Source organism: Arvicola amphibius, chromosome 4 (assembly GCF_903992535.2).
Source record: "Arvicola amphibius chromosome 4, mArvAmp1.2, whole genome shotgun sequence".
Lineage (NCBI taxonomy): Eukaryota > Metazoa > Chordata > Mammalia > Rodentia > Cricetidae > Arvicola > Arvicola amphibius.
Genome location: NC_052050.1, coordinates 74,011,305 through 74,024,564, shown reverse-complemented (window position 1 = coordinate 74,024,564; position 13,260 = coordinate 74,011,305). Strand labels below are relative to the sequence as shown.

The following is a 13,260-nucleotide window of genomic DNA, read 5'->3' as shown; positions in this document are numbered from 1 at the left end:
AGAATAACATGATTTTAAGAATAACACTGGGGGACAAGGAGATTGCTCAGCAGGCAAAGGCACTTACTATGTAAGCTTGGGGACCTGAGTTGTCCTCTGACCGTCACATGCATGCTATGGCATGTGTGTGCCCACATTTATTTACATGAGTGCACATTACACACTGCATACACACATTGTATATGCACACACATACTCAGATACACATGCCCACAGGGGTAGGTGGAGGGACACACACTAAGTTTAGAGCTTTCATATATAAGTTGTTTAGCTAAAACAAAAAATAGCTGACACATGAACAGCTATCAGCTATTTTTAAGTAAGATATGCCTACATGCCAAGAAGTTGAAGCAGTGTAAGTACACATTTCAACAGTTGTTAGCATATTCATGACACTGCACAGCTGCCACACGTCAGCCTCCTGGGAAGGCCACATATTCCTGGTCAAAGTTTCAGTTCTATTAAGCTTCTAATAACCTGCAGACCTTCGTTTGAGGGACACAAATGATTTCTGCTCAGCAGAAAGGGCAATGTCAACACAAGCGCACAGTTTCAGTGCATCAGAGACAATGCACTACCTACAGAGCCTGGTAACATCACTCAGAAATGTTTTTCCCTAACGCCAGCTTCTTTCTCTTAATTCTCACGTGAACCGGCTCTCAGCATCCTAAAAATCCCCCATTAGTGAATGGCACCGATGCCTCTGTTTACATAAGAGTCATGGTCCATTAATCTGATTACAGGGGAGAGGGCCCTGGCAGTAGGACCAGGGTCTATCCCTTGTTGGAGCCCATTCCCTAGGGTGGGATGCCTTGCTCAGCCTTAGCACAGGAGGGAGGGACTTGGACCTGCCTCAACTTAATGTGCCAGACTTTGTTGATTCTCCATGGGAGTCCTTACCCTTTAGGAGGAGTAGATGTGGAGTGGGAAGGGGGGGGGGGGCTGTGGCTGGAATGTAAAATGAAATTTAAAAAAAGGAAAAAAATGAGTCATAGTTCATACTTTCTGAAATGCGTTTTGACAACCTGCATACTCTTGGCATAATGATGGGCATAGCATGGTGGGCAATCAATAAGTGTATTTAAAAATCAGGAGGTTAATTTAAGTATGATTTTGGGCTTTCATTCTCGGGCTATGGAATTCTATGCCAGAGTTAGATCTGAATAAAACATCTTTGTTTGTTGTATCTAGGCTTGAATTACTACTATTCTAAGGATGTAGCTCTACTGGCATAATATTCTTGAAAATCTGTAAACCGAAAGTGTTACTTCCTTTTGTGTAAGTTCTAGGTGCAGTGGAACAAAACGTGTCCACCTAACCTTTGCCTACAAGTCTGTTGGGGGCTGTGGACCCCAAGACCCTGAATTTCTTGTAGACAACTTGTTACACCTGCAGCTGCATGAGGCCCTCATGAGTTCCTGATGGCAGGGAAGTGAATTCTGGTGGGGTTTACAGCTGAAAATCCCAAGAGCTGAGGCATGGCTATCAGTTAAGGATCCTTATATAAGCTGCCCTGGAACACAATAAAGTGGGCATTCTTGGTGTTCTTGTATCAATGATGGCTCGTGCCCCGTGTCTCTGTTTGTCTGTGTGAGTGTGTTTTTAAGTCTCCAGACCTAGTGCCCTGAGGCTCGCGGACCGCACCGTAGCACATAGAGCAGATGCAGCACGGTACTTTGCGCAAGTCAAACTCTGAGGCAGGATAAAAAGAAGGGAAAATTAGGAGGGCATGGGATGAGAAAGGAGCCCCTCACCTTGGAGTCTGGATGCGAGTCTGAAACTTTAACACAACTGAATGCAACTGAAGCTGCTGACAGAGATAGCACCTAGCATCCTGAAACATACAAACAAGGATGTTAAAAAAATGAATCACCTAGTGCCAGAACGTTCCATAAACTTGAGTCTGTCGTGCTAGCCCTAAATCTCAATAATGTACTTTATAGAATTACCTCACAATTTCATTTAAAAAAGAAAATCCATTAAGAGAAAAAAATTAATAACAAGGGCCAGAGAGATGGCTCAGTGGGTAAGAGCACCTGCTGCCGAGCTTGATGACCTGAATTTGACCTCAATATTGAAAGAAGGGAGCTGGTTCCTGAAAGCTATCCTCTGACCTCTACATGTGACGTGGCTAATCAGCACATGCACATAAGTAAACAAACAAACACAAGTAAATAAGCAAATAAATAGTCACAGGATCACAGGTACAATGACAGCAACGGCAGCTAAGCATGGCTCGCTCTTGACAAGCCTTACCACGTCTTGGATTGTGTGCTGTTCTTTTCCTGTGTGACTCCCTGGCTTAATAAGCTCACTACCTTTGCTTCACTATGGCTCACCCTGAACACCTGTGCAGTCAGTGACATGGACTGATGTGACGGGGAGGGAAACACTCAGGCTGCAGCAACGGCCAGCAACTCCTGGTAGTTTGCACTTTGCCGATCTGCCTCTTGGCCTCAACTCCAACCCCTCTTTACCAGCTTCACTCTATCCCTGGCCCCAGATCTCCTTGGCGTATCCTTAAACATGTCAAGCATGTTCTAGCTGCAGGGCTATGGTTAACTGCTATGCCTCCAACAGGCTCTTCCTCAAGCTCAACCACTGCTGCCAGTTTTCCGAGCCTCTTTATGCCTTTGCTGAAAGGTCATTTCTCCTTCTTCCTCCTCCTCCTCCTTCTCATCTTTCTTCTCCCCTTATTCATTTTTCTTCCTTTATTAAAATATATTTTTTCCCATATAATATAGTCTGATTATGGTTTCCCAACCCTATATTCCTCCCAGTCCCTCCCTATCTCCCCTCCCATCTGGATCTAACCTAATGATCTGTCTCTAAGGAAAAAAAAAACCCAGGCATCTAAGGAACAATAAAATAACTAAAAAGAAACAAATCAGAATATGACAAAAGCACCAAACAAGCAAAGAGCCACAGAAGAAGCACAAGAGATGCACGTAAGTGTGGAGACACGCATCTGCATGCTCCTGCATGCTCGGGTCCTGTGCGGCCGCGTCTTCAGTGCGCTGCTGCGGCTCCTCCTGGAGCACTCCTGCCCCGCATGCCCACTTCTCCTTCTTCACAGTCCTCATCAGCGCTGGACACACTGCACCACACACCTGCTCACCGTCTCTACAGAGCTCCACCACGTACGCCTGCCTATTTCATCCACTGCTGCTTCCCTCAGGACAGGGCGCAGCGCAGTGTGCTGCTAACGAGGGTAAAGTGGGTCAGTTTACGTTGCGTAGGATTTACACACTTACCTTCCGCTAGCGTGGCCTGATCTAGGATAATTTCAACCATTGTATGTCTGGGGACTTGCATTCCTTTCACCCCACTGTGACCTTGGTGAAGTTACCTAACCTCTCTGAGCCTTGATGTCACCCCTCCCCCCGCCGCCCAAACAATATGGACGATAAACAGATCTACATTTTATAGGGATATTCTGAAGAAAAATCTTTTCTTAACATAAACTGATTAGGACCATGCTTGGTTTATAGCAAGTTCTCAATAACACGACCACGATTTGTCTCAGTTTTTAAATTGTTTACTCTTATTAGTTATGTGTGTGTGTGTGTGTGTGTGTGTGTGTGTGTGTGTGTGTGTGTGTATGGACATCATGATGAACGTGTGGAGGTCAGAGGGCAAATTCAGATCACCAGGTTTAGCGACAGAGGTCTTTGACTTCTGAATGATCTGACCAGCTGCGTCTCAATTAAAAAAGAAATAGGAAAAACTCTCAGGGCTAGAGATCCAACTCAAGAGTTTCATACATGCTAGACAATCTCTCATTTTAGTAATATATCTGTCATGGACTTACGACAATATACATTTTATAATATGTAATAGTAAAATATAAAATATATATTATATGGGGATAGGGCCAAGCGGGAGAAAGTGAGTAAGGAGGGAGACGGAACTATTTCTTAGTCAATAAGATCAAATATTATTAACTTTTAATCATTGCCTCCTTACAAGTCACTGTGCTACTTTTTTGGGAGAAACAACTCAATATCTTTGGAAAAAAATATTTTAGTTCTTCTGTGGTAAAGGACTTGTTTTTTTCAAGGTCTTTCCCTTATTAGTAACAAACAAAACACTTGTTGCTTAAATTTTCAGCTGCATAAATGCATGGAAGAGTGAGGCCTCAGTAGACACAGGTCCAAAGTCACTGAAAAGCTATGCTGCACACTGCACTGAGGTGAATATGGGCACAGAACACAGATTTTTCTCTACACAGTAATCACTGGGTGTGAAGGATGGGTGTGGGTTTATTTCAGAAGTACTGCTCTAACTGGAGGAGGGGGGTTTTAGCTTCATCACCTTCTGCCAAGTAAAGGAAAAACTCCAGAATGATAAGTCTGCTACGATTTCTCTGAAGAGCTATTCAAAGAACCCAGACATCGGTGGTTTACCAGGCAGGCATCAGGGTGAAGAGGCAGGCACACCATTGCGGGAAATCCGACTGTGATTCTAGCACCTGTGAATCCTGCGGTTCCCAGGAACACCCGACCCCACACACTGCTGACCACCAACCCTCTCTGTGTGCAGAGGGGCAGGAGTCAGAAAGGTTTATAGCCTGACTTGGAGAAAGCTCTCGTAGCAGTGACGAGACTGGCTTAGAATCCAGTCCTGAACTCTGACCCCAAGCAAGATAACCTGTAGCCCTTGATTTCCTTGCCGTAACTTACAGCTTTGAAAAATTAACTTTGCCTAAATGAGAAAATGGCCGAGAAAGCTGTATCGAGAGCCCGCCCGGATTGTGCTGTTCCACACGGAGGCCTTGATGAGTCAGAATCCAGATGGGGTCTTTCCCTTTAGCAAACTCCATTCCATCACTAGGACTGTGACCCCAGGAGGTCATGATTCAGTTGAAGAAGAAAATGTGTTCACAGGAAGATGGTCCTTACTGGAGTGTCTGTAACAAGACCAACACCAGAGCTAGAGATGAACATCTTAGATGTGGACAACGGCAGAATGGCTTATGTCCTAAGCATCCAACAGTCTGATTTTTAAAAATGTCCAGCACATCCACATATATACTCTGGCCAGGTGTAGCCCGCGCCCTCTGAAGGTGGTGGTGTGGCTGGGGTCGGAGGAGGCTGCTGATCTGGCTTTGAGGGGTGACTGCTTGGACACCAGGACAAAGGGGTGTGTGCTGGTGACAGGTCACAAAGGACAGCTGGGGATAACTGTGGAGGTGTGAGGAGATGTGGGCAGAAATCTTGCTGGGAGATGGGCAATTGCCTTCCCTCCCTCCCTCTCTTGGGGACACGATTTGTGGCTGGCAGCGATGCCTGGAATGAAGAGAACTATGAGCAGTGAGTGTCTGTTACCTTATTACACTGCCCACAGCTACCGATCCATGGGCGTGTTCAACACCTCCATGGGAAACCTACAGCGACAACTGTACAAGGGAGGAGAGTATGATATTTTCAAGTATGCACCGATGTTTGAGAGTGACTTTATCCAGATTAGCAAAAAAGGAGAGGTGATTGATGTTCACAACCGCGTCCGCATGGTGACTGTATGCATCGCATCCACCAGCCCGGTCCTCCCACTACCTGATGTCATGCTGCTGGCCCGACCAGCTAAAGTCTGTGAAGAACATGCCAGACGGGCCCGGTTCATCAAGGGGAGAGGTCGCAAGCCTTTAAAGACATTAGAGCTCACCAGGCTGCTTCCTTTGAAGTTTGTAAAGATCTCCATTCACGATCGTGAGAAACAGCAGCTGCGCCTGAAACTTGCCACAGGCCGGACTTTTTACCTGCAGCTGTGTCCCTCTTCTGATGCTCGAGAAGACCTCTTTTGCTATTGGGAAAAGCTCGTCTATCTCCTGAGGCCACCAACCGACAGTTGCAGCAGTGGCCCCACACTTCACACTGGTGACGCAACTAGCCCTGAGACCAAAAGCCTACTGGTAAGTTTCTAAAGACTTAAATAAGCTGGGGAGATTTGGGGAACATCTCAGAGCAGGTTCCATAGAGACAAAGGTGCCTGTTTAGGCCCACCTGGGAAATGTGTTATATTTGAAAGGATCCTGTGCCACCACTAGGGACTTAACTATCACTCTGGGAAGTTGAACTACTTCTCCAAAATGTCTTATAAGGCTTAATGTCAGGGGCCTGAATTATCAATTATTCTGCCTCATATACAAGACTGTAGGTGAATCTTACAACTTCCTGATGGCTCAGTCTTAAACTCTTTATATACCAACTCAGCCTCCTATGATATGGAATGTCATATAATATATAAAATGAAGGGGATATATTATATATATTCTCTTCTTTTGGATGCAAGATCTCAAGATGTATCCCATCATGGCCTGGAACTCACCCACCATGTAGCTTAGGCTGGCCTTAAATTGGCTCCTGCCTCAGCCTCTCGTGCTGAGATTGATGACAGGTGCTATCACACCTGATCAAATTACATTTTTAATTTTAATTGATATGTATTAATTGTACATATTGATATGTTGCAGTGTGCCATTGATACTTGTATTTAATATGTAGTGATGAAACCTGGCTGGCTGGCATGTCTATCACCCCAGGTATTGATCATTTCCTTGTGCTAGGAATAGGGAGAATCCTCTTGATTTGTTATTGAGATAAGATTAATGGTTGCCAATCATAGTTATCCTTCGGGAACATAAGCCACAGGAAGTTACTCCTCTTACCTAACTGTATCTATTAGCCACATTCTCTACATTCCTGCTCCCCAGTAGCCCTCCCAGGTCCTGGTGACCACTAATCTGAGACCAGCTTTTTAGTGTAGAATGTTTTTAGTTCTCCAGAACTAAATGTTCTCAGAAACATATCCTTCCCTGAGCCATAATCTGTCACCCTGTACCTATTATATATTTTTTAAAAAAATAAGCACAGTCCCCATGTGTGTACTTGCACAACTGGTTTCAAGACCATCAATATGTGGCTAGTGTATCCCTCACCCAACAAACAATTCCATTTGTAGAGCTGTGCCCTGCAAAGACAAACACAAAACACAAACACAAAATGTGGAAAACACATTCTAAAGTAGTGTTTCTTCTTGCCCTAGAATTGCCCACGTGAAACTGAGGGGCCACTGACTGAAGTGCAATGGGAGGGATCTTGTAATAAATGGGAATTCAGATATGACAATTTCAATAAGAAGTCCCTGGGTTACTGAGCTCTGGAGTGAGATAGGAACTGAGCATTCTGGCCTGTCACCTCAATTTCACTGTCTATTCTCCCCTTGACACAGGGCTCAGAGATCCATGGAGAAGGGGATCAGGATTCTGGGCGTCAAAAGCTCCGAGATGTGTCAGGAGTCACCTCTGCTGCCTTTGCAGGAGGAGAAGGGACGCGACCAGCTACTATAGCCTCTGCAGTCGTTGGTACTCGAGGTGCTAAAGGGGTAGCAGCCGGGGCAGCAGCTGGCACAGTGGCTGGAGGAGTAACAACAGGCTCCTTAGCAGGGGTGGCAAAAGTGGGGACAGCTACAAGCTCTGCCTCTGATGCTGTAAGCACGGCAACCACCAAGTCTCCAGCCTCAGGACAGGTAGCTGCAGCTCTGGCAGGAACAGCCAGCAAAGATTCAGGAGGAAGCGGATCCAGCAAGGCCCTGGCAGCTGTTGCAAACATATCCTCAGACGTTATAGACGTAGTCTTGGCAGGAGCTGCTAGTTCCTCCTCGGAGTCCACTTCCGCAGCTGGAACTGTCAGTATTACCCAAGACAGCAACCTGAGTATGGCGTTTGCAGGCACTATGACAACCAAGGAGCCTGATGCAGGGCCTGCTGCAGACAAACCTGAAGCTCCGCTTGTGTCAACCCTGCAGAGTGAAGGCTACATGTGTGAAAGGGATGGAAGCCAGAAGGTTCCACACACTGGCTCTGAACCCCGGAAGGAAAAACGGGAGAGACGAGAAAAGGACAGAAATGCCAGCCGGAAAAGATCCCATCACCACAGGACAGGGGCAAGTCACCGAACCTCAGGCAAGGACAAGACCCGGAAATCATCTTCCCACCGGTCCTCCGTATCTGGCCATGGGAAAACAAGAGAAGACAAAAAAGGAAAAGGGCACAGCAGCTTAAGGGGCAAGAGACATGGCTCCTCTCACAAGAGTGAGTCCAGGACTGCTCGCAAACCCAGGAAGAGCCGATCCACAGCTAGCTCAGTGTCTGTGAGTAAGAAGTCCAGTAAGATTGGCTCTTTTTTGAGGAGCTTTCTAATACGACCTACTTCAAAACCAGGGGTCCCCTCATGTGATAGAGGGGTAGATGTGACAAAGACGGTGGAGAAGCACAACATAGAGACGAAAATGGAGAAAGGCAAGGAGTTAGAGTTCAGCGGTATGGTAACCGAGACAACGGAGAGGATCATCTTCGAAGCCAAATCCATTTAATAAGATCCAGAGTAGGAAGCTGCAACAGAGACCAGGGCTCAGGAGAGCAGCCCCAGTGGGACAATTCCAGCTTCCCTAAAGGCAGCTTCAATAATAAAGGTCACATAACTCAAAAAGAATTCTGTCTTCTGTTTGCACTTCTGTGTCATATACTCTGGCAGTGACTTCACAGTGGCTTCTGTGACATTCACTGCTCTGGTGAGGTAGAGCCGCCCACCCACAGGTCCAAGTGAGCCAAGGCTGAAGCAACAGCATTAACCCCTTTCTGTTTTTGGTTCCCTAAGTACAGGCCATCGACCTCTGGGGGAACTTTGTACCCATTCTCCCCTCCTTCCCAAAAGGCCATTTGTGAGTGGGAACATTCAGTCTATTCCATATTTGAGGGAGGACAGGGCAAGAAGATGCAGTGACCTTACCAGGCAATTGGCACAGGGAAATCTGTGAACTAAAAGCGTCTTAAACTATGTGTACGAATCCTAAAGGCAGGGCGGCAAACAAACAAAATAACTTGCAACAGTTAAAGCTTTCTCAGCTTGCAAAAAACAAAAAATTCAAAATGAGAATAACGAAGCAGAGATGACTTTGTTGGAGCAGCCTTGGCTCTGAACACACAATCCACACACTACATAATGCGCACACTGGCACAGTGTGCCAGTCAAAGGTATCTGGAACACCTCTCAGGTTAAAAGTCACTGTAAGTCACTGAAGTGTTTTTACAACAGGCTTCTGCTGTCATAAAAACAATGGTTTAATTACAGAAAATAAAGACCTTTGTTTTCTACCTCTGACTGCCCTGTGTGAGCATGCATGATTTCCGAATGATATTTGAATGGCTGGTAAGAGTTATAAAAAACGGTTAAATGCATGTAGGCTTGGAATCAGGACCGGTTTCCCACAATTTCTGAAACAGCCCTGAACTTACTTCTATCATTCTGTAGTATGTATTTATGAGCAATGCTCATCATAAAATCAAAGTATTGGCCAAGTCTGAAAAATGCTGGAAATATTCCATATCCTGAAGTATCAAATACTCGGTAAAGATCTGACGTTTTAGAGATCTGTTTTCATTAGTCTAAATCATGTGTGTCTACGTGTGGGTATGTGCATATGTGTACAGGTGTACTTGGCTGCTAGAGGCATCAAATCCTCCTAGATGGAGTTTCAGGCGGTTGTGAGCTACCCATGAATCCCTTTTAAAGTTAACCTTTTGAAATGACCTTACAAACCCATGGGTTTCCAGAAGGCTTTTCACACATCCTTAGTTTGGTTTAACACGCTGTATTTGTCACTCCTGTGCTGCTACGATGAAAGGCCATGGCTAAGTCCAGCTTATGGAGAGTTTGTCTAGGCTTACCTTTCCAGAGGGACAGTCAGTCCATAAGGGCAAGGAAGGCACAGAATCACATCTTTCATCCACACACGGGAAGCAAGGAGAGGGAGAGCAGAGAATGAGGCATGGCTGTTAAAGCTTAAAATCCTACGCCAAGTGATGAACTTTCTCTGGCAAGTATCTACCTCTTAAAAGTTCCTCCACCTGACGATAGATGAAGAAAATGACAGAGCCCCACATTGGAGCACCGGACTGAGCTCCCAAGGTCCTGATGAGGAGCAGAAGGAGGGAGAACATGAGAAAGAAAGTCAGGACCGTGAGGGAACCTCCAGCTGGCGACAGATGGGGAAGGTGACTGAGCTCCACATTGGAGCACTGGACTGAGCTCCCAAGGTCCTGATGAGGAGCAGAAGGAGCGAGAACATGAGGGAGAAAGTCAGGAACGTGAGGGGTGAGTTCACTCATGGAGACGGTGGGACAGAACTAAAGGGAGATCACCAACTCCAGTTGGAATGGGACTGATGGATCATGCGACCAAACCCGTCTCTCTGAATGTGGCCAACAGCGGGGGCTGACTGAGAAGCAAAGGACATTGGCGCTGGGCTCTGATTCTTCTGCATGGACGGGCTCTGTGGGAGCCTTCTCAGCTTGGTCGATCACCTTCCTGGACCTGGGGGGAGTTGGGAGGACCTTGGACTTAGCATAGAGTGGGGAACCCTGATGGCTCCTTGGCCTTGAGAGGGAGGGAGGGGAGGTATGGGTGGAGGGAAGGGGAGGGAAGGGGGAGAAGGAGGGGAGGGAAGGGGGAGGAGGAGCGGAGGGAGGGGGGAGAAGGAGGGAAGGAGATGGAAATTTTTAAATATAAAAAAAAATAAACCATGAGAAAAAAAAAAAAAGTTCCATGACAGTGCTTCCCAAACAGCACTGCCAAGAAGAGACAGAATGTCCAAATGCATGAGCCTTTGAGGGCAATTTCTCCATCAACACACCATACCTACCCACAACTAAAGGAAATTTGCTTAAGAATTATTTTTTTGCAAAATTTTTATTTGTGTACCCATTTTAAATCTATATATCTGAAGTCTCCTAAGAGACTTTGGGCAGAATGCAGAAAGAGTTAAAAAGGTTTCGTCTACATTAGGATCTGCAGGCCATGTTCCGATGACCAAATCTTGCAGACTGAATGAAAAAAAGCAAGAAAAAAGGACATGACTGCTCCTAGGGGTGGTAGAGGAGAAGGCGTAGATGTGAGCGAAAGCATAGTGAGAGGGAGAGACATCTGGGAGAGTCCAGAGTGACTCTGACCCTGAGCCACGTGAGGAGAAGGGGAAGGGGAAAGGAGAGAGCCAGGAAACCAGGAGGGTGAACCACGTTTGTGTGCGCATGTGTCTGTGTAAGTGTGAACACACGTGTGCATGTGTGTGGGGGCTAAAGTTTGATGTCTTCCTCAATCTTCCTCACACAGTGAGACAGTGTGTCTCACTGAAACTGAAGCGCATATGTTCAGCTAGACTAGCAGCTGGCCAATGAACTTGAGGGATCTCCCTGTCTGGGCACCTAGGAATTCATGTGTTTGTTGGGGATCCAAACTCAGGTCCTCATGCGAGTGCAGCAAGCCCTCTACTGACCGAGTCCATCTCTCCGGCCCTGAATAATAATGTTTGATTTGAACACGGGGGTAGCCAGTGTTGTCTGTGCAGTTAAAATGGAAGATTTGAGCTGCTGCACAGAGATTTGACAGCCCTCAGGGTTTAAATATTTACCATCTTACCCTTTAGAGAAGAAAGCTTGTTGTCCCTGGTCTAGGAGATGTTAACCGTTCTCCTTTCTCTGATGTCTACACACTTTGGAGAAACTCTGAGAAACACTTATCAGAAGCAAGCCAGAAAAATGCTCGTAGAAAGACACTCTGTATTAACAAGACCCTGGATAGAGCCCAAATATTCATCAAACAGGAAAGCACATAAACTGTGATATATGGCTGCAGGGCCCTATTTTTGACAGTGAAAACAAACATCAGCTACGCCTGCTAGCATGAATGAATTTTATATAACATGGACTAATAAAATTCAGACAGAACGATTATCGGGGATTCCATTTGTAGAACAGTTGAAACAAGAGCAGAGGCTAGAGAGATGGCCCAGCTGGTTAAGAGCACTGGCTGCTCTTTCAGAAGACTCGGGTTCAATTCCCACCACCCACATGGCAGCTCATAACCATCTGTAACTCCAGTTCCAGGTGATCTGCCCTCTTCTGACCTCTGCAGGCACCAGGCATGCATGTGGTAGACAAACACGCAGGCCAAACACCCACATACATAAAATAAATGCATTATAAAATAGAAAGCAAGCCGGGCGGTGGTGGCGCACGTCTTTAATCCCAGCACTCGGGAGGCAGAGGCAGGCGGATCTCTGTGAGTTCGAGGCCAGCCTGGTCTACAAGAGCTAGTTCCAGGACAGGCTCTAAAAAAGCTACAGAGAAACCCTGTCTCGAAAAACCAAAAAAAAAAATAAATAAATAAATAAAATAGAAAGCAAGAATAGACCAAGCTTGGAAGCGTGTATTTGCTGAAAGCATATAGAAAAGCTAAGAAATGGTGAACACAAAATTCAGGGAAGAGACAGTTTTCAGAGGTAAAAGCAGGGATATGTGATGTGAGAGGCACACGCTGAAGTTTTCAGCAGTGGCAAACATCCTATTTCTTAGGCAAGAGGATGTACCCAGGTAAGCTTGTCCACTTTATATATGTTGAAGAGAGCTTTATGACAAAACACACTATTTGGAAATAGGTCTCTCATAAATATAAAATAAAAATTTCATTGATATTAAAAAGGAGTGGTCACAATATGAAGACATGGAAACTATTTCAATATATTTATACAGGACAAGATGGGTCTGGGAATAAAGCTCAGAGGAATAGCACTTGCCTAGCATGAATGAATGAAGTCCTGGGATTAATTCATAAAACTCAAAAGGAAACAGAATATTTCACAATAACATATATGTATCCTAATTAACTATATAAATTATATATACAACACAATGAAGTCCAAAAGTTTAAAGATATGCTATATCATATATAAAATTATAAAATTCAAACATTATAAAATGAAATATTACTACAGAGCTGCCTTGTTACTTAATTTTTAAACAAATGGTAAACTCATAATTCTACATGAAATCAAATATTAAACAAAAGATGATAAAAATTTAACTTGGGGAAAAATTGTGGAACCCATGTGTGCTTATATTGTTTGTATGGTGAATTGGGGTTTCTAGGGACACCTCGGGGCCTTCTCTGAAGAGTAAATGTGTTACAGCTGGAAAAATAGCTTTAAGAGCGCTTGTTCTTGAAGCTGACCCGGGATCTAATTCTCAGCACTTCACACAGCATCTCACAACCATCTGTGACTCCAGTTCCGGTGGGTGCAACACCCTTTTCTGACCTCTGAGGGCACTACATGGAGGACAGATGTACATTTATACAAAAGCAGCACTTCTCAACATATGGGTCATAAACCTTTTGGGTTCAAATGACCCTTTCAGAAAACACAAAT

At 45.2% G+C, this 13,260-nt stretch overlaps 1 protein-coding gene across 1 annotated transcript; it reads left to right on the top strand.

The window, feature by feature from the left end:
* Positions 1-5,284: 5,284 nt before the first annotated feature.
* Fam71b (family with sequence similarity 71 member B) lies at positions 5,285-8,373 on the top strand. The gene is made up of 2 exons (XM_038329072.1): positions 5,285-5,911; positions 7,231-8,373. The coding sequence occupies exons 1-2, from the start codon at positions 5,285-5,287 to the stop codon at positions 8,371-8,373; spliced, it is 1,770 nt and encodes a 589-aa protein (XP_038185000.1).
* The last annotated feature ends 4,887 nt before the right edge of the window (positions 8,374-13,260 follow it).

What these genes read in the sequence shown, in the direction of transcription:
- Fam71b (XM_038329072.1), top strand. Translation starts at nt 5,285, where the DNA reads ATGCCTGGAATGAAGAGAACTATGAGCAGTGAGTGTCTGTTACCTTAT. An exon ending in CTGAGACCAAAAGCCTACTG is followed by an intron (nt 5,912 to 7,230) that starts GTAAGTTTCTAA and finishes CCCTTGACACAG; the next exon opens with GGCTCAGAGATCCATGGAGA.